Raw genomic sequence first — 26,433 nt, 5'->3', positions numbered from 1 at the left:
CAGTGCAATCAGGAGGTTAAAAGCCCAGGCTTCCGAGTCTATAAGACTTAATACCATGTTCTCCACTTACTGGCTATGTAAGGTTGCTTAACTTCTCTGTGCCTCAATTTCCTCACCGGCAATATGGGAATAATATCTTCTCCATAGGAAGTAAGGATTAAATATGGTAAAGAGCTTAGCACAGTGCCTGGCACATAGTATGCTTGGTAAATAGCAGGTACTGTTGGTGGAGCGATGTGGCACCAGGCCATTCCAAGGACCGGTGCCTTATTAGAGAACAGGTCGTGATGAGACCTGATGGGACATTGAGGAAAGAAAAACCCAGAGAGAAGAGACCTTTCAATGTCTGAAGACACTGTTCCTCTTCTCTCCTTCCTATAAAGGCCACTGCTGCCTCTTTGGGCAGGGGAACTAGGAAAACTGATCCTCCTGGTTTCCACCCTCTCCATGAATAGACAACACCTAAGTTGTTCAGCCTCCAGGCCAGGATGTGTCAGGTCCCTGGAACTAGGTGGTAGAAAGGCTGCCCCCATGCCACCCCCAGAGCAAAGAGAGGTGGGTCTCACAGGGGCTCCGTGAGCAAGAACCAAGCCTGGGTGTCCAACCAATGGGCTTCGTGAATCCCTCTCCTCAAGGGGTTGGGGGAGGATAAAGCTCTATCTCCCATTTAGCACCATAATGAGAAACCATATGCTTCCCCCAGCCCTTCTCCAACCAGTGGGCCTCTAGTGGGGCCAGATGTTACTACAGGCTGCAGAATTTTTATAGGCTTATAGGTTTTAAAAGATCAGGTTCTTTGGTGGTAAACGTTTTACAGACCAGTAAAAATCTACTGGAGGAGATGGGAAGCACACAGCTGTAATGGGAAGGGCTGGAACCACGCGTCTGGAGGATCTCAGCTCCATCCATAAGTAGCTTTGGGAACTGAGGCAAGTCCTGGAGGCTCTCTGGGCTCTGTGTTTTAACCTGGAAAATGGGAGCAAGAAAAGTGGTTAAAGGACTGTGTCATGGGACAGCATCATGAATGGGTGGAAAGCTCCAGGCACACATGTGAACACAGTCCTTCTTCCCATGGTTCTGGGAGCATCTGGACACAGAGGAAGGCCTGCAGACCCTACAGCCTCTGAGCTTTTCATTACCCACGCTGGATGGCTGCCATCTGTGCGTCTGCCTCCCTGGGAGGAGCCTGGCCGTCTGCAGGCAGAGCTCAGGAATCAAATTAGCCAGGCCTCTGCTTTTCCCTCATCCCCACTGGCCAAGGAGAGTTCATCAAGGCCTCACACTAATTCTTATCTTGTTTTAAAGGGGCAGAAGTGACTCCACAGTTTCATCGGAGGCAATTTACGCCCCGCCACTGGCCACGGCTTCAACTCCCCTTGTCTGTTGTGCCATCAAGTCCATTAATTTCTTCAAGGGAAACTTGATTGCTTCTCCATCAGAGAGACACACAGGCAATACATCTCCATTGGAGGCCATGGCCTGCCCGACTCGCTCTAATTCTGTTACCTAAGAAGCTAATTCTCTAATGCACACGCTGGGCAGAAGACATCCTCTTCCTTCCCTAACACAATCGGGCAGTCCCAGAGGGTCCCAGGAGCTCACTGCAGAAATGAAAGCTTGGGGTCCGTGGCACAGGGCCTCCAGGCTTCCTCACTGTCCCCGAGATGGTCCACCGCAGTATGGAGAGCCCATTGCCCAGAGTCCCATTAGGGGAGAATCAGCCACATTCAGGCCACCTGGGGCTCACCGCTCAGCCCCTTCCTGCTGCCTCTGCTTCACCCTTTCCCCTCCTCTTTCTTCTCCTCTTTTCCTCCTTCTTTTCCTCTATTTGTCCCCCTCCTTCCTTGCCTTTTACTTCTATTTTCCTCTTCCTTCTCAGTTTCCTACCAATTTTTCTTTCTCTTCTCGTCTTCCTTTTCTGCTTCTTTTTACTTTTTTGCTGTACGCAGGCCTCTCACTGTTGTGGCCTCTCCCATTGCGGAGCACAGGCTCTGGACGCACAGGCTCAGCGGCCATGGCTCACGGGCCCAGCCGCTCCGTGGCATGTGGGATCTTCCTGGACCGGGGCACGAACCCGTGTCCCCTGCATCGGCAGGTGGACTCTCAACCACTGCACCACCAGGGAAGCTTTCTTTTTACTTTTTTACTTCTCCCCCTTCTCCTTCTCCAGACCCCCCCTTTCTATAGTTTACCTTCTGTTTCTTTTCAGCTTCCTCTTGTCCCTTTTTCTCCTCCAGCTTCAGTGCTGCCCCTTTTAGATCAAGTTCAGTGTCTGAGGCTCCTTCCTGGCTTGCTGCCTCTGGAGGGTTTAGCTCAGTGGAAGGAATGGGCCCCAGGCCACATTGGCCTGGGCTTGGAGCAAAATACAGCAGGGCGGGGGGGTGCCTCATGTTTACCCACAGGGAGCCCCAAGGATACAGAATGGGACATTCTGTGTCCTTGTGTGTGTGTGTGTGGCAGGGGAGCAGTTAAATGTGTATTTGCTCTTTAATGATAATGCCCAGTCACCCGCTTAGGCAGGGGCACTGTGTCACCTGTGGAGTTAAAGCATGGTCCTCCTGCTTCTCGGACCCCACCCCACCCTGCCCCAGCCCGATGCTACCGACGGGCATAAATGAAGGCAGCAGCCTAAAGCACCTCCCAGTGGACAGGCTGTACCCTTGCTCCAGGAGCTCCTGAAGCCCCCTGACACCAAGTTGCTCCTTGGGGAACTTGGCCAGGCCACCTGGCTGAATGGGTGGACTGAGCTCTGGCCGCATGACATCAACCTGGTGGGCTCCCCTCTCACTGGCTCCCTCTTCTTCCTTCCCCGCCCTGAAACCTGATCCAGCTGAAGGACTGATTGCAGGAAAACTTGGCGGCTTCCCAGCCCTGGTGGCCGGGGCAGTGCGAGGCTGCAGCTTCCGAAGGTGCAGTGAGCAGCCAGCTGGGAGAGGCAGGCTGGCTGGGACATGAGGCTGGCAGAGCGCAGGCAGGCTGGTCCTCAGCAGGGCTCACCCTGAAGGCCACTCGAGGCGTCCGACACCGCGAGAAGCTCGCCATGCTGCTGTGGGTGCCGCAGGCGCTGCTTGCCTTGCTTCTGCCCACGCTCCTGGCCCAGGGAGAAGGTAAGGAGACCGTGGGGAAGCACGCAGGACCTGGCTGGCAGCTACAGAGGTGGGAGAGGGGATGCTTGGCCCTTCCAAAAGTTGAGGGAAAGAGGGTTTTGGAGTGGGTGGGGCTACAAGCAAGTTGGGGATCTTACTGCATATGAGCATGAAAGGATTTTAACACACTGGGATCCAGCTAGAAATTGGGGATGTTGAATGTCGGGTGAGAGCAGGGCTTGCAGAGAGGGGTCCTGAGCTGTGTGGGAAATGCTTAGACAGGCATGGGACAGGGGCTCCTCTCTTTTTGCCCTGCCCCCAAACTCATCGAAGGGCAGCTGCAAGGGAACTTTGAGCTCATTTGGTCCACCCTTTCTTGTTATAAATGGGAATGCTGTGGACCAGAGATGGGGAGTAATTCACTCAGGGTCACACAGCTCCTTAGCAGTAGAGTGGAGACCAGAATGAATGTCATCATGTTTCCCCAGCTTCACTGCTTTCGTTGCATGGGTTCTCTAAAGTTCCTTCCAGGGCTAACCTCTAATAGCACCAAACTTTTCTCTGCATTCCCCCACCCATCCCTTTCCGCCTCCTGGGGACACAGGGCGTTTTGGTCACAAAAGGATCCATTTCCTTTTGCTGCAGACAATATTTGTTCCCCATTTGGGAAGGTTTTCTCTCCATCCAGAGCAGGGTTGAAGCTGGGGCTGGGGCACAGTTAGGATGTGCTTAATTGGACGGATCTGAAGGGCTTCTGGGCACAATGGCTCTCCTCCCATGAGCTGTCGTTTGGGGAAACTCAGCCCAGGATAAGTAGGCCTGGGCTGCAAGTTAGGACTGTGGTCTGGAGTTTCCTTGGCTGAAGAGAAGCTCTATCCCTCCCAGCATTGGTCCTTTGCTCTGAGGCCTGCAGGACCCAGACTTGTTCTGTCCAAAGTGATCAGAGTCCCAGACAGTAGGATCTGAGCTGTCGTGTAGTGAAGACACACAGGGACCTGGGTTTGAATTTCAGTTACTTCCCTTGCAGGGCATGGCACTCATCTTTCTGAGCCTTGCGGAGCCTCACCAAGGCTTCTGAGACTTACCTTCTTTATCTATAAATGGGGTGTCATGATACTCACTCCAGCGGGCTCTCCTAAGACTGAAATGAACAATACGTTCATTGATATTTTTTCAAAGGGGACACTCAATAAATGTCCTCTTGTCTTCCTCTCTCTCTGCTCTTCTCTGCCTTTCTGAGGGAAGCTGAAAGTTTATCAGGGGCAGGTGGGTGAGGGGCGGGAAGGGGGCTCTGCAGGACCAACTTGCTGTAGAGGTCCACACATGATAGATGAGATGGGAGAAGAAGCAGCCTTGTCGAGAGAAAGCCGGGCCTGCTGGCCCCTGGTCTGTGAAAGACCCTGGTCTCCCTCTGCCAGCCCCTCACGGCCTTGCAGCCTGTGCCTTTGTCCTCCAAGTTGTTCCCCTCCCCGACCCCGTCTTTCACCTTCATATTTCTGGCACCTTTCGGGAGGTGCTTCTACCGTTTCCCAGACGGACAACTGTGGTGCTCATGAAATCCCCAGAGAGCGGGGCTAGGGCCTAGGGGTTGGGGTTTCACTGTTTTATCTTTGCAGGCCTCCTGCTCTGGGGACCGTTTGGTTTCTCCTCACTTCATCCACACCTCAGCCCAGCCCTCTTCCTAACCCCATCAAACCTGCCCATAAAGCTACCCTAGAAGGAGGCCTGGCAAACCCTCCCCAGGAGTTTCTGTGAGTGTGGAGAGGGGGCAGGGATCTCCTCTGAGTAGATTTTGCAGGAGGGAGAAGGAATGTCCATATTCACTGGATGCCCACCCTTTTCTCCTTACCAGTTGCAGGCTGGGGTCAAGGGGACAATGTGCTATGCAGACGCTGAGATGTGACCTTGGCTGAGACTGACCCTCGGCAGACCATTGGGCTTAGAAATTGTGCACTTGGGGACACACTTTCCAGTATCACACCCGAGGGCCAGCTCCCCTTTATCTCCCAGAGCCCCTCATGCAGGGCCCCATGGGCCCACCTCCTCTGGGCAGGCAGCTTCTCTCAATCCTTCTCAGCCCTTGGCCTACTTGAGACCTCACCTGTTTTCTGACACCTGCTTTCACAGCCCAGCTTCCCTTCTCATGTAAATGGGCGCCTAGGCTACCCTTAGGAGACAATATCTTTGTATTTGGGCATGCTCTAGTGATGGGAATTTCAGTCTATGGGAGTATCTGGGAAGGGTGGGGACACTTTCCTTTTAATCGTTTTCAAACCAGGGCCAGAGAACTGGGGGAGACTCAGGCTCTGTTGTCTGATTTGAACTGTTCTCCTTCCCAGCCAAGCACAGGCGGGGCCCCCAGGCCCGGAATGCCTCCAGGCCAGCTCTGCTGCGGCTGTCAGATCACCTCCTGGCCAACTACAAGAAGGGTGTGCGGCCTGTGCGGGACTGGAGGACACCGACCACGGTGTCCATTGATGTCATCGTCTACGCCATCCTCAGTGTGGTGAGCGCCTGTCCCCACTGCCCGGCTCAGAGGTGGACCTTCTGGGTGGGAGACCATGTGAGACCAAGTCACCCCCAGGCAACACGGTGGGCATTCAAGCGCCCACAGTACCTGTGCTCTGGCACCACGGCTCAGGACAGCTGCCCAAACCAGAAAACTGGGGTCACCTTCATGGCTGCCTCTCCTGTACCCTACAGCCAGCGGGTCACTCAGCGCATGTGGTTTTCACAATCGTACCTACCCGTGTGAGCTGTGTGAGGGTTCAGACCGTCCTATTCGTCTCTACACCCTTGCTGTCTTACACACGTCCTTGGTACATGGCGGGTGTTACTAAATTGTTGTTGAAGAATTAATCCTAAATAAATCAATTAATCAATTACTGAAGTAGGGTGGGGTGCACTGCCCAGCCGAGGAGGTCGGACATTGGGCAGAGATAAATGAGAGGGCGATTGCAAGGGCACTGCACTGGGGTAGGATGGGTGGAATGGACTTCTCTGGCTGTCTCTACTAGAGTCAGTTGGCCGTTTCAGGAAGGGAAATTGGGAATTGGATCGAAGGGAGGGATAGTGATGGAGTTTTCATCCTGTGTGGTTTTGTACAGCTTGACTCCATGCTAGAGTAGGAGATAGATACACACATATAAATGTACGGATATACATCTATATGATGCTCTTATATGTCTTCTATCATTATCTTCTATTGTGTTATAAATGTATATGTAAAATACACACAACAGAATAGAAGATAATAGAAGACACACACACACACGCACTATGTTAAAAAAGAAATCACTGGACTTCTTTCTAGGTGTGTCCTAGTAAAAGACCAACTCTTCCTGGCTCACCCCTTTTCCTCCACCTCATTTCCTCACTGTCACTTCCCAAGTGAACAGAGACACAGAGCAGCCCCTCCTGGGGGGTTGGTGTGCGCAAGGGGCCTGCAGCCCACAGGGCCACCTACGCTGAGCTCCCGTTCTCTCCACAGGATGAGAAGAATCAGGTGCTGACCACGTACATCTGGTACCGGCAGGTGAGCTGACCAGCCCCTGCCCCTCCCCCACCCCCATTTCCTCGGACTGGGGCTCCTACATCTCAAAGGAGTCAGGATCTCAGAGGCCTTGGGGAGGGGAGGGGAGGGGAGGGGAGGGAAGAGGTGGGAGGCCTACTCACGAGATCCAGGATCTCCTGGATCTGGATCCCTCTAACCTCAGGACTTAAGGTGGCTTAAGGCGGCTTAAGGCGGCTTAAAGATTGGTGGGGCTTCCCTGGTGGCGCGGTGGTTGAGAGTCCGCCTGCCGATGCAGGGGACGCGGGTTCGTGCCCCGGTCCGGGAAGATCCCACATGCCGCGGAGCGGCTGGGCCCGTGAGCCATGGCCGCTGAGCCTGCGCGTCCGGAGCCTGTGCTCCGCAACGGGGGAGGCCACAGCAGTGAGAGGCCCGCGTACCGCAAAAAAAAAAAAAAAAAAAAGATTGGTGGAGGACGAATCCTCCACACCCTGGTTTCTGAAGTTTTTCACAGCCTCACAAACATGTGCTTTTCCCACCTCTGTTGCTCAAACACCTCAGTGACTGGTAGCTCAGAAGGCAGTCACTTTGCTTTCAAACAGCTCTAATTGCTAGAAAGTTCTTCCTTCTATTAAAGCCAAATTGGACGACAACCAAATTGGGTGATTGAAACAGGATGATTCCATCCAGTTAGTCTCCCCATCCCCGGCCATTTGCCCCTCTTCCAGCTTCTGAAGGGCATCGCTCAGGCACTGGTGTGTGGAGGGCTGTGAGGCCTTGGCAGCATTTCTGGCTTGGAGCTGGACGGGGAGGGCAGGAGACAGTGCGGGCTGCCGTCCACAGGCTGGTCCTGCTCTGGCAGCCCCTGAGGCTGTGGGGAAGACATCAGAGCAGGAGGGGACACCAAAGTGGCTGAAGAGAGGACAGCAGGAGGTGGGGGACAGTTCCTAGAAGTCAAACCCGAGAGAGGCTCTGAGGACACACCTGGTGTATGCGGGTCTCTGTTAAATCCCTCCCGCTCCTCATGGGACAGGGAGTGGGGTGGAGGGAGAAGTCAGAATGCTGATTCCTGACGTCCTGCTCCCTTTCTGCCTTAGCGAGATCTCTTAATACACAGCACACCTGCTTCAAGAGAGGGACCCAAGCCAGAACAGGCATTCTGGGGCCCCTTTCCCGGGACATCTGGCTTAAGTCCCACCTCTGGACCTCCAGGGTCACTTGTCTGCTCCAGCAGTAGGAGATGCCAATCTACTATGTACCAGCAGCTGTGCTAAGGCACCAAATTAGACTCAGGTCCTGCCCACAATGAGCTCATAGACTAGTGGAGGCCACAGACACGTGAACAGACAATGCAACACAGCAAGATAGCCGCTCCTATGCAGCAAAGAAAAGATGCCAATTGTGAGAGCAAAGAAGAGGCACTAAACTCATCCTGGGGAGTGGGGGTCATGGGAGGCTCCTGGAGAAGGAAACAGACAGATTCCTTGGTTACATCTGGAAGGATGAGTAAGACTCACCTCGATAAAGAAGGCAGGACTGCAGCATGCGGGGAGCAGGATACGCAGCGATGCAGAGGTTTTGACCATGTTTAATTCCATGTGGCTGGAGTGTAGACTCCACAGAGAGCCATGGCAAGAAAAATGAGGCTGGAGAGATAGGTGGAGGCCCAATCGGGTGGGCCTTTGTTGTCCATGATCCTAATGGCAGTGGAGCTCCACTGAAGACTTTTAAGCAAAGGAGTGACATGACGAAATTTACGTTTTAGATCAGTCATTCTGGCAGGATAGTGGAGGAGGCATTGATCAAAATTTAGTACTAACCATCTCTACCCTATGAGGTGCATGCTATTATCCCTGTTTACATATGTGCCGATCAAGACCCAAGAAGCAATTTGTCTAAGATCCCTCAGTTGGTGGCTAGGGGGTTTGTAACATTAGAAATTATTGAATGCCTTCCCGGGGAGAGGCTGCATCCGTCTGTGTTGTATTCGCATGTAGGGATGTGTAAGTATAGAGGTGGGGGGACATCTGGGTACCGCTGAGTGGTCTGGGTGCCACTGACACCCAGATTCTCCCAAGAAGATGCCCACCTGTTACCTGGGCTCCAAGTGGTGAAGTTGGCCTGAGTTGTGGACGACTCGGCCTGAGATGGACGGGGTAGCCTGTGACCGTTCCTGTCCCTCCCCTAGTACTGGACTGATGAGTTTCTCCAGTGGAACCCTCAGGACTTTGACAACATCACCAAGTTGTCCATCCCCACGGACAGCATCTGGGTCCCAGACATCCTCATCAACGAGTTGTGAGTACTGTCATCAGATACTGGGCAGCCAGGGGGCGGGAGACAGGATCACTGCTGTTGCATTTGAGATGCCCCACTAGACCTGCCGAACCATAGGTAAAGTTGAATCGGGCCCCAATTCCCCTTTGTCTTTTTTCTCCCTTTCCTTTCTTTTTAGAAAACTCCTCTTTTTCTATGTCTGATGTTGAAACTCTGCACTTCTTGGTCCAAGGGCCCCCTTCCCCGGGAAGGGAGGCCAGTGAATGAATCCACACTGAATCATAATAGTCTAATGAGGAACGGCTGCGTTTTCAAAAGGGACAGTTACATTACTGAAGGGAATGAAGTGCTAGCGGTGGTTACTGCTCCTGGTCATGAAGGAGATTTGGGGCCGGGAGACACTCAAACTTTCAAGTCACACATGTGCCTCACTGGCCACAAATTGCACCCCCGATATGAAGTGGGTCCCACCAGCCTTTATTCGTAGCCGCCAACATTCCTTCTCCCCATTCTTCAGGCTCCACTGCCTGGGTTTCTGAATCCAAGGTCTGGGAAGATGGCTGGGGAGATACACAAAAGGAGAAGGTGGTGGGGGCCAGTTGCCCTCCACCCAGTACCCCCCGCATCACCCAGTTCCAGGGGGTGCCATTCACCTTGTTATTTGGGGAGGCAGCTGACTCAGAGCCCCGGCCTTGCATAGCTCAGGCTGGAGGGATTGGGGAGCCCCAGTTTCTGGCTGGATCTCCAGCTTAAACAGTGACGTAGCCTTGGTCTTGACTTCTCATCTCTCAACCTGATGTCACAGAAGGCTCTGCAGGCTCAGGATCTGAGGCTCAGCCACAGTGGTTGCTTGGGAGAGCCCGGCCCGGGGTGGGCTGATAGAACGGGATGAAGTTTGCAGGACTTTGCTGTTTTGTTCCAATTCTTCTCACTGATTTTGCCAGTTCCTTCCCCACTGCCCCACCCCGGAAATGATGGTTTTCATTTCACAGGACTTCTAGGGATGGAACCCAAGGTCCTGCTCTCCCACCAAGCCTGCCCGTCACCATCGGGCTGGTGATCCTGGGGGCTGAGGTCTGCCCAGCCCGGGTGGGGGGCGCATGGGGACAGCTGGGCATTCTCCTTACAGCCTGTGGCTTGGGGGTCCATGGACTCCTGGCCTGCCTTTTGTGGTGAGGTTGCCAGGGGAATAAATGAGAAATGCCCTTTAATGCTTGGAAAGTGGCCTTGGCAATGGCAGGTGAGGAAGCCTAAGATAGATAAGAAGCTTGGAAAAATGGAGGCCAGACAAAACTGCCAGGATGTCTTGCTGCCTAGAACCTCCCTGCCGAGTAGCTCAGAGACCTTCAGACTCCCACGGCTTCACCTGCTTCTTGAGTCCCAAACCGACCCCTCTTCCCTGGCCAGTGTGGACGTGGGGAAGTCTCCAAATATCCCGTACGTGTATGTCCGGCATCATGGAGAGGTCCAGAACTACAAGCCCCTCCAGGTGGTGACCGCCTGTAGCCTCGACATCTACAACTTCCCCTTCGATGTACAGAACTGCTCGCTGACCTTCACCAGCTGGTTGCACACCAGTGAGTCTGTGGGCTTCGGGAGGCGGGAGCACATGTTGGGGGTGCCCAGGGTGCCCGCTTGAGGAGCACACCCTAGGATGCAGTCTCCCTCCTCCAACTTGATCACCCCTTGTTTTTTAATGTTGCTGAGCCTCTGTTTCCTTATCTTCCAAATGGCACTACCATTGTTGCCCTTGTTGCCTCCCTCAGTTGTCATAAGGATTGAATGAGACAGTGTAAACTGACGGCAAGATGCTCAGGGACAATTCTTTCCCAATATCACAAGTAGGATCTGGCACGAAATGTCTTTCAAATCCAGCCACTTCTCCACTGATGGACCCTCCCCACAGTGCAAGCAACCCTCATCTCCTGCCCAGGTTGTTGCAGTAGCCTCCTAGCTGTCCCCACCCATTCATTCTTCCTCCCTCCCCCCCATTCATGCTCCTCACAGCAGCCAGGGAGATCTCATTAAAATGCAGATCTGATCACGTCACTGTCTGCTTCCCTGAGACACAATCCAAATCTCTTACCTGGCCGAGAGGCCCCTGCAAAGTGTGGCCACCCCTCCGGCCTCACCTGGTGTGCGCTCCCCAGCCCAGCTGCCTGCCTTCCTGGGCCCCAGAGCCCCTTGTTCTTTCCTTTACTCGCATGCTGCTTCCTCTCCTAGGCCAATGTGTCCCTTCCCCTCCCTCCCCCTTTCCCCTTTCTGCCCCACTGGCCCTCCCACAGCTGGGCCAACTCCTCTACAGTCCTCCTAATCACAGTGTCCCCGTCCGTGCCCCAGGGAAATCCCCTCTCATCCCCCAGACGAGGCATCCCCAGCACTCAACTTCTTAGTCTCCTGTTCTCCCCACTTCTAGTCACTTGTAAGGACTCGTTCAATGTCTACTCCTCCAGATAGAAACTTAGAGAGGGCAGCGACATGATTTCTATCCACCATTAGATCCCCAGGGCAGTGCCGGCCCAAAGGAAGTCGCTCGGTAAACTTTTATTGAGTGGACAAACGTTAGGTGCCCAGTATGGTCTGGTGAAGTGAGAATTGCCCTACTGCAAAAAGGCATCCTCCAGTTCTATCCTGATTTTATTGCATTAACTGTAAATGGCAAAGGTAATACCTAACTCCCTTGAACAAAAGCCATAACTACAGGGACTTCCCTAGCGGTCCAGTGGTTAAGATCCTGCCCTTCGATTCCTGGTTGGGGAACGAGATCCTGCATGCCACGCAGCACGGCAAAAAAATTTTATTTGAAAGCCCTAATTACAAATAATCTTTGATCTTTGACCCTTACTCTCAGTCCCAAACTCTTACCAACAACTCCCCGCACCAAGACTTAACAATTTTTATCAGTACAAACTTCACATAATATGTTCTTCCAGATCCTACTCTATCCTTTGAATATATACACATACATACACATCTATGGAAAGTGCCTGGAAATTGTCTTATAGGTTTTTATTTTACATAAATGTAAAATATTTCATGTTCTATTATATACTGGTATCTGAGGCTTTTTACTCAACAACAGGTCTTGGACATTTTTCCAAGTTACTGCAGATTTAGCTCTTCCTCATAAATTTTGACTGCTGTAGAATAGCTTATGATTTGGACTGCATGATACCTTATTGAGCATTTTCCTGACTGGTAGCCATTTAGATCTTCCCCAATATTTTGCTGCAGTGCATACTTCTGTCCTTTTGTGCATATGTATATCTGTTTCTCTAGTATTGATACAGAGCAGTATAACCACTGTTCTATAAGTGAGTATAATAGTAAGTGCTTATTTTCCTAATTCACCTTTCTATCAAGGCAAAGGTGAGGAAAGCTGTCTCTTGCTCATTGTCTAAATGAGAAATTCTAACAGGAAACCTAGAAAGGTGCTTGAAGGGCTGTGTGTGTGTGTGTGTGTGTGAGAAAGAGAGAGAGAGAGAAACAGACAGACAGACAGAGATAGACAGAGAGAGAAAGACAGAGAGAGACAGAGACAAAGACAGAAACAGAAACAGAGAGAGAGAAGAGAACTTCCGAATAAATGGTTCGCTGGTTCTTTGCATTTTGCTGTGTTCCCACCCAAGACTTCGTCTCCCTTGTTACAGCCCCACTGCACAGACAGGTGCGGTGTGCACTATTACCTCATCGTATAGCTGAGGACACTGAGGCTGAAGATTAAGAGCTGAGGCTTGAGCCACACCACGTGGGTGTTGCCCCACCATCACAGGCACACCCCTGGCTCAGACTCCAAAGCTGCTTGATTTCTCCTCTCTCAGTCCAGGACATCAACCTCTCCCTGTGGCGCCTGCCGGAAAAGGTGAAACTGGACAGGAGCATCTTCATGAACCAGGGCGAGTGGGAGCTGCTGGGGGTGCTGACCCAGTTTCGGGAGTTCAGTATAGAAAGCAGCGACTGTTACGCAGAGATGAAGTTCTATGTGAGTCGGACACGAAGCGGATGTGGGTAAAACAATGAATAAAGTCACACCCAGGTAGACTTAAGGAGGCATAGCCCTTTCCCAGCTCACACTCTTCCCTCAGTGAAGTAGGTGGGGAAACGCAACTGAATTGTCCTTTACTTCTCCTGAACAGCCGCAAGCCTGGATCTGGAGGCGGAATATGGGGTCTGCCCATCTCCTTCTCCGAGCAATCCAGGCTGCAAGCCCCACGAAGTAGGGGTGTCTGGGATGGGGTGGTGGTTCCTGGGTGCAGGACCCGTCTGCTCCCGGCTCCCCCAGAGCTCCTCTCTTGGTCCCAGGTGGTCATCCGCCGGCGGCCCCTATTCTACGCGGTCAGCCTGCTGCTGCCCAGTATTTTCCTCATGGTCATGGACATCGTAGGCTTCTACCTGCCCCCGGACAGTGGCGAGAGGGTCTCCTTCAAGATCACGCTCCTCCTGGGCTACTCGGTCTTCCTGATCATTGTGTCCGACACACTGCCGGCCACGGCCATCGGCACACCCCTCATTGGTAAGGCCCGCTCCCGGGAAAGAGCTCAGTGCGACTGAGGAACAGAGGAACCGGCCCTCTCCTACCTCCCGTGTGTGTCCCCCACTCCCGCCCCACCCCGGGGTGCACAGGTGTCTACTTCGTCGTGTGCATGGCTCTTCTGGTGATCAGCTTGGCCGAGACCATCTTCATCGTGCGGCTGGTACACAAGCAGAACCTGCAGCAGCCGGTGCCTGCCTGGCTGCGACACCTGGTCCTGGAGAGAGTCGCCCTGCTCCTCTGCCTAGGGGAACAGTCGACTTCCCGGAGGCCCCCAGCCACCTCCCAAGCTGCCAAGACCGATGACTGCTCAGGTGAGAGAGGGAACTTCTGGCCTGGATGCAGGGACATGGGAGGGATTCTCTGGAGGGCTAGCTGGGCCAGAGAGCCTGGGCAGGCCCTGGGAAGTGGGTACCATCCTGCACAGAGAACCCACGGTGGACTTCAGCCAAAGGCATCAATCAAACCCTTTCCTCACCTTTGTATTTGCGCATCATCCCAGGTGGGGACGGAGAGGGATTAGGAGTCCCAGAGGCTGAGCAGATCAGGAGCTGAGACCTCTGGGCTGAGGGTGGCCTCTCCTGAGATGGATCCCGAGGTGGGGGGGGGTGTCAAATGGATGCCTCTCGGGCACTTATGGGACAGCTAGCCTCATGTGGTTCAGCACTGCACCCGGGTTCCTAACACTCTCTCATTAGAAACAGCCAAAGACCAGGTCCATTAGAATTTCAAACGCCTATAAGGCAGAGGGACAGGGCACAGAGGGACACTAAATTCCTCATGCCCCTGAGGAATTTGTCATCCTTGCTGTTGGCGGTGGTGGTGGTTGGTTTGCTGGTTTATTTCTTGAGCACTTTACCAGGTGTTTGCAAAGCATTGTCCGTGCATCATCACAGGTGATTCTCATGGCAACTCAATAGGATCTGCACTCTAATTTTTCAATCAGCAAACAGAAGCATAGAGAAGCCAAATAGCTTGCCCTAAGTCACAGAGCCAGGACCTGGTGAACCCACAATTGGAACCCAAGCCCACCTGACTCTAAGCTGGTGTTTTAAACTCTCCACCCCACTCCCCTCCTTGCGTCTTCTTCCTGGCTGGGGCCAGGCCTTTTACAGAAGATGTTTGGTTAATCAAAGACCATCTCATCGTGAGCTCGCGCGACAGCCTAATACCTAATTCAACTGCTCACCTGGGGAAGGTAGTGATGCGAAGGTGTATTTTCTGGTCTAGAAGGATTTGAAGTCATGGAGAGGAGGGCAGTGAGGCAATATGATGTAGTGGACAGAGCAGTGGCTTTGGAGTCCAGATACCTGGGCCTTGGTGGCTTCCCCTTTAAATGATGCTCCAACTGTGTCACCACGGGCTAGTCACAACCTCTCTGAGCTTTAGCATCTTCATATGAAGAGTGTGGTTGGTAATTACTCTTATTCTGCCTCTTTGTGGGGCTGCTGGGAGGCTCAAATGAAATAATGGATATCAAATTGCTGGGGAAGGCCCATGGGTTAAAAAATGCATGGGAAGGATAAATATCAAATTCATGATCTTGGTGATGTGGGGAGGGAACGGAGGATGTGACTAAGGAGAGGTATACACGGATCTTCCACTGTACTGGCTTTCTTTTTTTTTTTTTAATGAACCATACTTTATTTATTTATTTATTTATTTTTGGCTGCGTTTGGTCTTCATTGCTGTGCGCGGGCTTTTCTCTAGTTGTGGTGAGCGGGGGCTACTCTTCGTTGTGGTGCGCGGGCTTCTCATTGCGGTGGCTTCTCTTGCTGTGGAGCATGGACTCTAGGCGCGCGGGCTTCAGTAGTTGTGGCACGTGGGCTCAGTAGTTGTGGTGTGCGGGTTCAGTAGTTGTGGCTTGTGGGCTCTAGAGCACAGACTCAGTAGTTGTGGTGCACGGGCTTAGTTACTCCGTGGCATGTGGGATCTTCTGGACCAGGGCTCGAACCTGTGTCCCCTGCGTTGGCAGGCGGGTTCTTAACCACTGCGCCACCAGGGAAGTCCCTGTACTGGCTTTCTTTATTTGTTTAAGTTGGATGGTGGGTACACAAATACGTAAGTTATTCTCTATACTTATTTGGTCTAAGATTATAAATAATAAAAATGTCTGAGGCCTTAGAAACCTAAAGGTCAGTGTTCAAGCAAGGCTGCTGGTCCTCCCTCCTTTGCCAATGCTCTGCCCTTCTTCTAGACATGGCAAACCACTGCAGCCATTTGGGGGGATCCCGGGACTTGGAGAAGACCCCGAGGGGCAGTGGCAGCCCTCCCCCACCGCCGCGGGAGGCCTCCCTGGCGGTGCGTGGGCTGCTGCAGGAGCTGACCTCCATCCGGCATTTCCTGGAAAAACGGGAGGAGAGCCGAGAGGTGGCCCGGGAGTGGCTGCGCGTGGGCTCCGTGCTGGACAGGCTGCTCTTCCGCATCTACCTGCTGGCGGTGCTGGCCTACAGCGTCACCCTGGTCACGCTCTGGTCCATCTGGCAGTATTCCTGAGTGGGTCCAGCCCAGTAGGGGGTGGGTAATGAGGCTGGTTAGGCTGGGGATGGGGGAATTTCAGGGCCCAGGGGATGCCAGGGACCTTCTCAAAACACATAAACAGTTCCATGCCTGTTTCCAATGCCAAGTCTCTCAGCAATCCTGAGACAGGGCCTTAACCCTTCCCCTAAAAACTTGGTGTTTAAGTCTCTTACATCCTCCACTCTCCTACAGGCCCATTATGGCTTTAAAACACACTATCTTAGATCAGGAGAAATCCACGCATGCCCTGACTTCACTCTATCTAAGCATCAAGCCTCAGTTTCCCCATTGGCGCTCCCCTGAATTGGCACCTTGGAATCTGCTCACTCCCTCAGCCTTGTTTTGAGACGGAAGGTAAACCAGCTCTCTACCACACGGGCCTGATAACTCTGCATTAGGTTTATCCAACCCTAATGTCTCTCTGTTCACTTCACCTCTGGCCACTTCCCTGAACATCCATCAGATGGGGGAGGTGGGGTAATAAAATGCTATGAAGCCCCTAAACTCTCTTCTTGACCATTTGTCAGCAGCTGGGTGGGTGGAAGACGAGGTCTGAAGTTGCTGGTGGAAATGAGGTTGGGGAATTATCTGTGGTTTCAGATGTATGATGCTCTCTGCCCCAAGGAATTAAGAAGTGACCAAACAGTGGCTGTTCTGAAAAAGAAAAAATAGGAGGTGGGATTCAAGGTGTGAGGGTCAGGACCATGAACACAATGCAGAGGTGGGGAGGAGGGTGCTCAGTTCTGTGACCTCCTGGAAAGATGCTGGAAGGGTCTACACAGTCCTGCTATCATTCTGGGCTCACGGTCTCTTGGTGAAGCTGGAAGCCAGCTCTCTCCCTGCAAGAACATCGGCACCACAGCCAGCACCCTCTGGTTCGGTGTTTGAAAGCAGAAACTGCTAAGTCTTGAGTTTATGTTTCTCCTTTGGGAACTCTCAGCAGCCGGCCCCTGGCACATCCACCAGAAAGCAGGACCATGATGGAGGCAGAGGCCGGGGCATGGTCTTTGATCTTGCATCTCAGATCCTGGCCCCTCTCCCACACATCAGGATTTAAGACATGCTAAGGAGCATCCCAACTCTATCACTCCATCCACCTAACAAGCATTCAGAGGGAAGGAATGCCAGAACCACCAAGAATGATGGCTTCGTGTTTGCCATGTTTGCTTGAGGCTTTCTCTGGTTCTCCCTTTCTCATTCCAGCTTTATCTCTTTCCCTGTCTTGGGGTGCCTGTCTCTTAGGGACTGAATTCTACAAGGCTGAAAGAAAAGGACCCCCCAAAATACCTGGGATGAGTTGTTTCAAGGCTGGTCAACTACAAGGGATTCAGTATGGATCACCTGAACCTATACTTTCCCTGATCCCAAACTCGGCAGCTCTAGTTTCTAGACCATCCAGTGAAGCTGGACGGAGGGCAGAACCTTAGGCCCTTGAGAGCTTCATGTCTGAAAAAGCCTAGAGGCTGAGGAAGCAGGCTTGTCTGGTTTAGCTTCTCTGAGCTTCTTCTTCTCACCCCAGTTTCCCCAGCATGCCGAAAGAACTCATTAAATATTGTCTATCCGGCTGCTGGTTCGTAAATTGACCTGGAATGAGCTTTCATCTGCTCTCCTCAGACATATGTGCTCTTGATATTGGTTAAGGATTTTTGTTTGTTTTGCTGATGGATAGGTATCAGGGTTTCCCAGCAAAAAGCAGGAGACTGTGGGGCTGGAGATTGGCTCCCATTCACAACTGTTGCCTCCTGCTAAGCGCAGTTTGGGCTAAAGATGAGGGGTGCTCATCCCGACTCTCTCAAGATGGTCCTGGCAGCCCAAACTTGGGAGCCTGGTCTTGGGATCAAAGCTGTCCCACTCCACTCTCCACTTGGCCCTGCTGGGCCAGTCATGCTGCTGGGTGATTCTCACGTCTCAGGCCAGAGAGAGAGAGAAAGCTGGACAGTCTGGAACTGTCGATGCACCACTGATCAGTAAGTGGGTGGCTATTGACAAGGTGTCCAACCAGAGAGCTAGTAAGATACTAATCAGCCTATTGATTCCCCATCTCCCCCTCCCCACTCTTCACCCACAATCAATGGGGTAACAAGCCCAGCATTGAGGCAGCCAATCAACCAACCCGAGAGTGAGCCACCACATGTAACATCTTCCGCTCCACTAGCCACAGCCAATCAGCTCATCAATGCAGCATCCAGGCTGCGCTGCCCAGGGATGGGAAACTGAGACCCAGGGCCAGAGGATCCCCCGGTGTACTAACCCCTGTCCGTCAGTATTGATCTTGGGCTCCTCCCAAGGAGACCTTTACCCAGTCTGGGATATGAGAACACCCAGAAGCTCCCTCTCACCTGTTATCTCTCCCAGAACTTGCTTGCTTCCTTCCTCCTGCCACTTCAGCTCCTTCCCTCTCCGTGTGTCCTAGGCAGAGAGGGAAAACCAGAAACCGCCCATGTCTTTACAAGTGCTTCTGGGAAGCACCCTGGTTCTCTCTGTCTCATCTCCACTCCTCTCCTGCAGCCTTCTCCATTCACCTACGAATAGTCCCGCTTCTCACCTTCTTTCCCATCCACGCAGCTTTCCAAACCTGTCATTTCTCCTCAAAAGACTCCCTTAAAGATCTTGAAAGTGCCCAGCCTGAACCGCCCTGTATGGTGCTCCAAGCTGTGGAGTCCACCGCCACCATCCCAGGGAGGCTGCCTCTCCTCCTAGGCAATGGCCATCTCTGCTCAGCGACCCCAGGGCCCCTGACAACAGTGGACATTCTGCGGCTCTTGGGAGGGTCTAGGGAGAGTAGCTGAGCTCAGAGTCAGGATGTGGGCTTAGGGGAGATTTCACTGAGAGAATAGGAGGGAAACTTGCCTGGTGGGGTAGGGGGGAGGACAAGTCAGTTGGGAGGTATGGTTCAACATTCCCCAGCCAGATTCCCCTCCTTCCCTCCCTCACTTCCCTCCAGCCTCTGAATCAATACGTTTTGAATCTAATCTAATAACAGAGATTTAACGAGGGGATAATGCTTGTGGAGCGGTCCGGCGCTTTGTCTCTTCTTTCAAGCGGCAGCTGGGGCCCATTATCCAAGGACAATGCCCCATGCTAATCACTCCCTCTCTCCTCCGAGTGTTGGGGGACGGGTGGCGGGCAAGAGAGGGCAGCTCCTCCCCTGATTGGAGGGGAGTGGGGGGGGGGGGAAGGGGGGGGGAATAAGGTCTGGCCGGGGCCCCTCTCAATCGCCTTGACCTGACACCAGCTCAGTGGGCTTCTCCCCAGACCGCAATGTCCGTCCTGGGCAGTCAGGGCTGGAGCCCCAACAGTGCACACAAACAGCAGATAATTACCTATCAGCTACAGTACCAGGGGTTGGGAGTTGGGCGGGTTTTTTTTTTTTTTCTTCTTCTTCTTTCCTCTAACTTGGTCCTCTATAATTTAAGCTCTCCCATTAAGGCCTGTGATTGGCCAGCCCTGACTGTCACGGTTAGAGAATGAAACTCTGCTTTTAGAGACCAAGAATACCCTTCTCGGAAACAGAAGCCTGCTTCGCATCCTCTCTCTCTCCTATCTGGGACCTTATATCTGGGTTTGACCTGCAGGAGGAGGGGTGGGAGGTTAGACTGCAAGAAGAACTTCCTGAGAGCCATATTCCTGACATGAATGAGATTGGGAGTCTGAAAGGGAAGGAATGGAACTCATTTCCTAGAAGCCTTTAAGGAGAGACTTTTAGGGCTTCCCTGGTGGCGCAGTGGTTGAGAGTCCGCCTGCCGATGCAGGGGACACGGGTTCGTGCCCCAGTCCGGGAGGATCCCACATGCCGCAGAGCGGCTGGGCCCGTGAGCCATGGCCGCTGAGCCTGCGCGTCCGGAGCCTGTGCTCCTTAACGGGAGAGGCCACAACAATGAGAGGCCCGCATACTGCAAGAAAAAAAAAAAGAGAGACTTTTATCTAAGTTGGGAAGGGGCAGAGCAGGGAGAAGATCTGCCTCAATTTCCACTGTCAAAACTCAAGTTGGGAGGGAACCAGAGCTAGGACACCAGAAGCATGGCTACTCCCATTCCTTCTGCAATACATTTATTGGGCACAATATCAGAGTGCCATGTGGAGTGGGCCACCCCAAATTTGAATTTTGGCCCCATCACATGCTAGCTGTGAAACCTTGGACAAGCACTTAATTCCTCTGTGCCTCAACCTTCTCATCTGAAAAATGGGCACACATTAGTACCTGCTCATAGGTGCTGTGGGGCACCATACTCTCAGTATGGGGCCAAAGCCCAGGGAAGTCATGAGGCTGGAGTAGAGGGATGTCTAGTGGCTTAGGGGCCCTTCCTTGGTCTGCTCACATCACATTCTGAATGGGTAGGAACGTCTCCCTTTTCCTTGTTGGCTCCATTTTAGAGATGGGCATTCACTATAAGGCCAGCAGGGGATAAAGTTCTATCCACACCAGGCTGAATTCATATCTCTATGTCCCATACCTTACTGTCCCTTTTTCTCCTATCTCTACCCACTCAGCCTCGCTCGCCCCTGTGCATTCCCAGGCTCCTTTGTACAGAGTTCCTTCCTAAAACTACAGCTTTGAGTTCCTCCTCTGGGAAAGCATGTGAATACTGGGCACAGCTTGGGGGGGATCATCCTCCTCCTGGCTGGGTCTCTCCTATTCAATTCCACCTCCTGTGTCCCTGTCTGCAAAGAGACCTAAATTCCTGGCAGTGGGACACATCATGAACATGACATCCAGGACCATGGGAGCCTAGGACTCACTTCCATGTGCCTGGGCGAACCCCCCACTCAAGACTCCGAAAGAAGTACCATCCTGTAAGGCCCGGAATAGGACATCAAACTTGGGCCAAGGACAGTCACAACCCGGTCCTTCTAAATTCTGTCCACAAGGTGGCAGCAAAGTCCAGCTATTCTATCGAGGGGATTAGGCAAACGTTTTTTGCCCCCTTCTCTCCCCCCTTCCCCCTCAAATGCCCCAACCCTCCTCAGGAGCCTCTGAGTCCCCTTTTCTCAAGGCCAGCCCCTTCCTTTTGGCCAGCACTAAGGATCATGTTTCAGACTGCTTGGTGCCCTGTTCTGACGCTCTGGGCGGAGGCTGTGCCAGTACTCATCCCTGAACAACTGCCCCTCTTGTTTCTGTGCTCAGGCCTGGACCCCACACTAAGCTGCACGCTTATTTTCCCCTTTCCGCTTATGTGATGGAGATATTGATGCCTGATGGTGAAGAAGTTGTTTTACGCAAAACCCATACACGTAAGTTCCACGGATGATTCTCTGCCTTTCTCTTCTGCCCATGTCTCTAGGACCCCAACTCCATCCCCCTTCACACTGGCTCTGAAGTGCTCCTCAACTGTCCTAGGAAAAGAAGAGTGAGAGTAAGGGGCTGCCCAGAGCAGGAGTGGGGGAGGTGTGTGTAGGGGTGGGCGTGGGGGTCAGTAATTAGATGAGGAAGGCGGGACCCTGGGAGACACCCGTCCAGTGGCTCTGGGGTAAGGACTGTAGAGATGATGTCGGTCCCAAATAGGGTTAATGACATGATTTCTTTACCCATCCTAGGGCAACACCCATAACTTGGCTGTTGCCCCGTGCTAGCTGTGCTTATTAGTTTTCTGCTGCTGCTGTAACAAATTACCAATTTAAAAACACAAATTTATTATCCTGCAGTTCTCGAGGTCAGAAGTCCAAAATGCATCGGCAGGGCTCTGTTCTTTCTGGAAGCTCTAGGGGAGAATCTGTTTCCTTGCCTTTCCTAGATTCTAGAGGTTGCCTAGATTCTAGAGATTCAGAGGTTGGCTCATGGCCCCTTCCCCCAGCTTTGAAGCCAGGAGTGTAATATCTTTCAGATCTCTCTGCTTCATCACATCTCCTTCTCTGTCCCTTTTGCCTCCCTCTTTCCCTTATAAAGACCTTTGTGAATATAATGGACCCACCCAGATGAGCCAGAATAAACCCCCACCTCAAGATCTTTAAATTAATCACAACTGCAAAGACCCTTTTACCTTGTAATGCAACATAATCACAGGTTCTGGGTATTAGGAAGTAGTTATCTCTGAGGGGGGCCATCATTCTGCCCACTACCCTGTGAGATCTTGGGCAAAGTTGCTTAGCTTCTCTGTGCCTCAGTTTCCTCAACTGTAAAATAGACACACTTAACAATACCTACCTTACGGGATTTTGGGGAGGAGTAAAAGAAGCAATGCAAGTAAAGGGTCCAGCGCAAAGTAAGTGCTTGATAAATTTTAACTACAGTATTCTTACTGCTTTTATGCATAAATCTAGAAGCTTCCTGCCCAGGCCCCCGCACAGGAAAAACGAGGTGTGGTCCATTTCAGACCTATTTAATTAACACTATATAAGAAATAATACTGTCCATTAGGCAGTGTTCATTCGTGCAATAGCTTTATGGTGATGAGTTTGAGCTATTTTATGACCTTAGGGGAAGGGGACATGAAAGCAATGAAACCAGGACCCCAGCCTGGTAGGAGATATAGGATCAGGCCAAGGCAGCACCTTCCCCAACACCCGCAACTCCCAGAGTTTTCTCATCTTCCTGGGGCTTCTTGAGGCAAGAGGTGTTAAACCCAGAATGGGGTGCAGAATCATCTCCCTCCGAAGACTTCAACAGAGACACCCACCCCACTTCTCCTAATCCACCCTCTTTGAGAAAGCAGTACAGGCAGGGGGATGGATAGAATAAACTCTGGAGGACCTTCCCAGGTCAGGGTCCAGGAAATCCTGCCTTTCCATCTGGGTGACACTTCATCTTGGCCTGAGGCTCCAGCTCTGTGCTCTATCCTCTTCTCTTTGCTGACATATCCACCCCCTGCCCTTTTCACCCAAGGACTCATTTTTCTGGCTCTCACTAATGAAACTCAAATCCATCTGCCAGATGGGTTTGTCATTGGGCTTAAAATTCCCATGAAAGGTTCACCCCTCAAAAGTCTTGTGAAGGTGAGCGACGTGTTTCTCCCATTGCTAACCTCCCATCCCCGCCATTTCTTCACTCTCCCAAGAGCTGTGAGGCATTTCTTTATTGTCGGGTGATTTGTTCAGCATTTATCTTGCCTCCCAGCCTGTAAGTTCCCAAAGGCCGGTATTTCTCGTCCTGTTCGCCACTCACACTGCACTGGCACGCAGCCCACGCTTGGCATTTAGTGGGCCAACGAGTGGATGAGCTGCGGTGGGGGAGACAGACATCTGCTGTGCAGAAGGGAGCTCTGACCTGCAACCCCTTCCCTAATCTACTTTTTACCTCTCCTGTCACTGCCAGTTTGGGTGAGGCGCAGGGAGTAAGGCATAAGAGAGACCCAGGCAGCCTAAACGGCATGGGAGAATCTGGGCGGGACAGTAACTTTGTGGGGCTGAGTGGAGAATCTGGGGGGAGTGGCCTTAAGGAGGCTGATTGGCCATTGAAACCCCTGATGTCACTTCTTCGGTGAACCTTCTCAGATCCTGTAAGAGAATGAATCACTTGCCCCCAGAACTTCCACATTGTGCCATAGCTGGTTTGGCGCTGTAGCTGTCAAAATCTGTGAGCTCCCACAGCCGGGACTGCCTGCCTCTTCATCTCCAGGGCCAGACCTGTGCCAGGCTCAGGGTGGAAGCTCAATATTTGAATGAATGAAGGGGGTGGTGGTGTGGATTCTATGTGAGTCCCTTTCTGCTAGGATGATCCTGTAATTATCAGCCAGACCAGAGCATTTCTGTCCTGGAAATGGAGGTGCTATTATTAATTACACATGGACTGTCCTGGGCAAGCAGGATGCATGCATGCACCTCACCTCTTTATGGATTCCCTGGCCCCCTTCCATGGCTGAGACCTGAGCCGGGCTGGTCGGCTACGAATGCTTTCACTCCTGCATGTTTCAGAGTTGAGCCATCTTGGGCTGGGGGAGGGGAGGAGAGGCACAGCACTGCCCTTTGTTCCCTCTGGGGTCATGGTTTTCCTCCTGAGGTTTGCTTCAGAGGTTGGAAGGATTTCCTGTAGGGTCATGGGTCAAATGCCGCATGTCCTCAGCAACGCTATGTAGAGTCCTATCTCGGCCTCTGCCCTCCTGCCCCCAGGAAGAAGGATGGGCTGATTCTGGAGCAGGAAGCGGTGCTGCGCAGGCAGAGGCAGGCCGGGAGGGGCTCCAAGGGTCCCCATCTCCACCATCTGAAGGGCTGAAGGGCAGGTCCTGGGGACTCCCTCCACCCCCGAAGCAGGAGTTGCTGCCCAGTGCCTCTATGTGGGGTGGGGTGCAGTGTGGAGGGAGCTCTGCTGGCAGGGGATGTGCCCCATGGGGTTGGAAGTTGGCTAAATGGGGCTGGATTGACAAGGAATCCTGGGGTAAACCACTGCCTTAAAAGTTTACTTTTCGTTAATCATCCCGTTTGTGGAGGAGGAAACCCATATGTCCTCCTGCAGAGTAAAGAGAAAGAGCAATTGTATTGCTGAAGGGGGAAATGGATTTGGGCCTCTCCCTAGCTTCCTGATAGTTCCCCGGGGGTTCCCCAGAGTTTGGGAGTACAACAGAGATCCCCTGGGGTCAGGCCACATTTAAACAGTATAACCCCTAAGGGGCCTGATATAAGGGAGGCAGTGGGAAATGGGGGTGGGTTGAGAGGTCCAAAGCTGAAGGTCTACTGCAGTGCCTGCTGGGGTTTGGGACCAACCTCACCATCTTCTGCACTGTTTCATAGGATGCCTGCGTCAGGCTGCACAGGTTGTGCACTGTATAGACCCAGGGGCACCACTTACACGGACCCCAAAGTGTACCACTCAGGAAGCTCTGGTCATGGGCCTTTACACATGCTAGTCACTCTGCCTAGTATGTCATTCTGGCAAGTTCCTACTCAACCCCAAAAGGCAGCTCAGATGTCATCTCCTCTGAGAGCTCTTAGAGCATCCATCACAGCCACACATACCTCTGTTCCACAACATATTACATGGAATTGCACTGATCTTCTCCACCATTCTCAGAATCTTGGCCGTCCTCCCCGCCACCTTCCTAACACAGTGCCTGGAATGTGGAGGCCCCGGGTGGACAGTGGTGACAGTACCGGAGCTGGAAGCACCTGCGAGGTCATCGTGCACTCTCTTCCTGGTTAAGAAGATGCTGTGGCCCAGGGTGGCGAGATGACTTGTCCGCAGTCACTCAAGTCCTCTGCGGTAGTGAATGGGAACGTTGGACAGGCCCTCAGGCCCTCAGTACTGGGGACAGGACCGCCTTGCAGGGATGACAGTGGTCTCTCCTCTGAGACCCCTTGGGGACTGGGACCCAAACCCTTTCTGGCAGGTCACTCCCTCCTGTCCTTGTCCTCTCTCCCTCCCACTTTCCAACGACGGGTATTTTAAAGGCTATTTTGACTCTCTCCGCTGTAATAAGAAACTAGCAATTAGCTATTATAAGGCTGTTTTACAATCGTGTGGAAGCCCCTTTTAGCCACTTTGCTTTAAATGGTTATATCTTTTATCCCTAGTTTTCAGGAATATAAAACTTTATAGCATTTGCTGCAAACCTTCATACTTTTCTTTGCAGTTTATTGCTCCCTCTGTAGATATATCTTTCGCATAAACAAGACTTTCATCTGTACAGTACTGGGCTTGGGCCGCTGTGGCTCTCTGCAGTTTCATCAGTGGAACTCGGCCTTGGACACAAGATGATTCACACTGAGCCATTGGCCTGGTTGGCCGCCCTCCGTTCCTTGTGCTCTGATGAGGGCTGGACCGGCAGCTCTGCCACAAAGGTCATGGACCCCAGGGAGAGGGAGACATGATGGGGAATACCTGAGTGGGCGTTCCCCACTCACTCTGTCCCTGATCTGAGGTTTGGGTCCCCGAAGACACCAGCCCAGAGTGTCCTGGCCTCTCCTGTGCTTGAGCAGGGAAATCTTCCCCGAAAGCAGCCAGGAAGCAGCAGCAATAAGCTTAGCCAGGGCTCCCCAAGGCACGCCTGGAGTAGAGCACAGGCCAAGTTCTCGGACAGCCCTGGCCTTCCTGAGGCGCCAACCTGAAGGGCCTCTCTGAGCAGAGGCTCCATCTAGAAAAGCCTCGGTGACAGAGAGGACCACACAGGCAATTCTGTCTCCAGGTGAATTCTCCAACTATGACGTGCTTTTCTGTTTTTTAATCTGGAGTGATTAAGTACAAAAGAAAAGGGCACCTCTTAGGGTAGCCATGAGAACGCCCTGCTCCTGGACTGCCAACTACGCTGAGGGCAATTGATCAAGGGCTCCAGGTGCTGCTCTGAAAGCAGTGTTGGTGCCAAGGCCACGCCTCCCAAGGGCTGCCCCTGGCCGGGGACTGAGAGTGGCAGGGATGCTAAGAGAGGCCCGTTCCTGGGACGTGGGATTCCTCTGATGAACAAGGGGCTGAAGGACTCCCCGACAGCCTTGCCAAATCTTTCCTCTGCTGCATGGCAGTCCAGGAAGACTCCTTCCCTCATTCCTTCCCTCTCTCCTTCACTCAGACCAGACTTACTTACCGAGCAGTCTGACAGCTCTCCCCGCCATCCCTGTCTCCCTCCCCAGTTCCCCTCACGGGCATT

General features: G+C 52.6%; 1 protein-coding gene across 1 annotated transcript; it reads left to right on the top strand.

Moving 5' to 3' along the window:
* The first annotated feature begins 3,037 nt into the window (after positions 1–3,037).
* On the top strand, positions 3,038–15,901 carry HTR3A (5-hydroxytryptamine receptor 3A). The gene is made up of 9 exons (XM_029208818.1): positions 3,038–3,107; positions 5,426–5,592; positions 6,577–6,621; positions 8,786–8,895; positions 10,282–10,451; positions 12,696–12,856; positions 13,177–13,387; positions 13,498–13,719; positions 15,603–15,901. The coding sequence occupies exons 1-9, from the start codon at positions 3,041–3,043 to the stop codon at positions 15,899–15,901; spliced, it is 1,452 nt and encodes a 483-aa protein (XP_029064651.1). The 5' UTR covers positions 3,038–3,040.
* The last annotated feature ends 10,532 nt before the right edge of the window (positions 15,902–26,433 follow it).

The sequence above is a fragment of the Monodon monoceros genome, unplaced genomic scaffold, assembly GCF_005190385.1.
Source record: "Monodon monoceros isolate NGI ecotype Baffin Bay Population unplaced genomic scaffold, NGI_Narwhal_1 Super_Scaffold_7, whole genome shotgun sequence".
In the NCBI taxonomy this organism is placed as follows: Eukaryota; Metazoa; Chordata; class Mammalia; order Artiodactyla; family Monodontidae; genus Monodon; species Monodon monoceros.
This window is presented reverse-complemented; position numbering and strand designations above follow the sequence as displayed.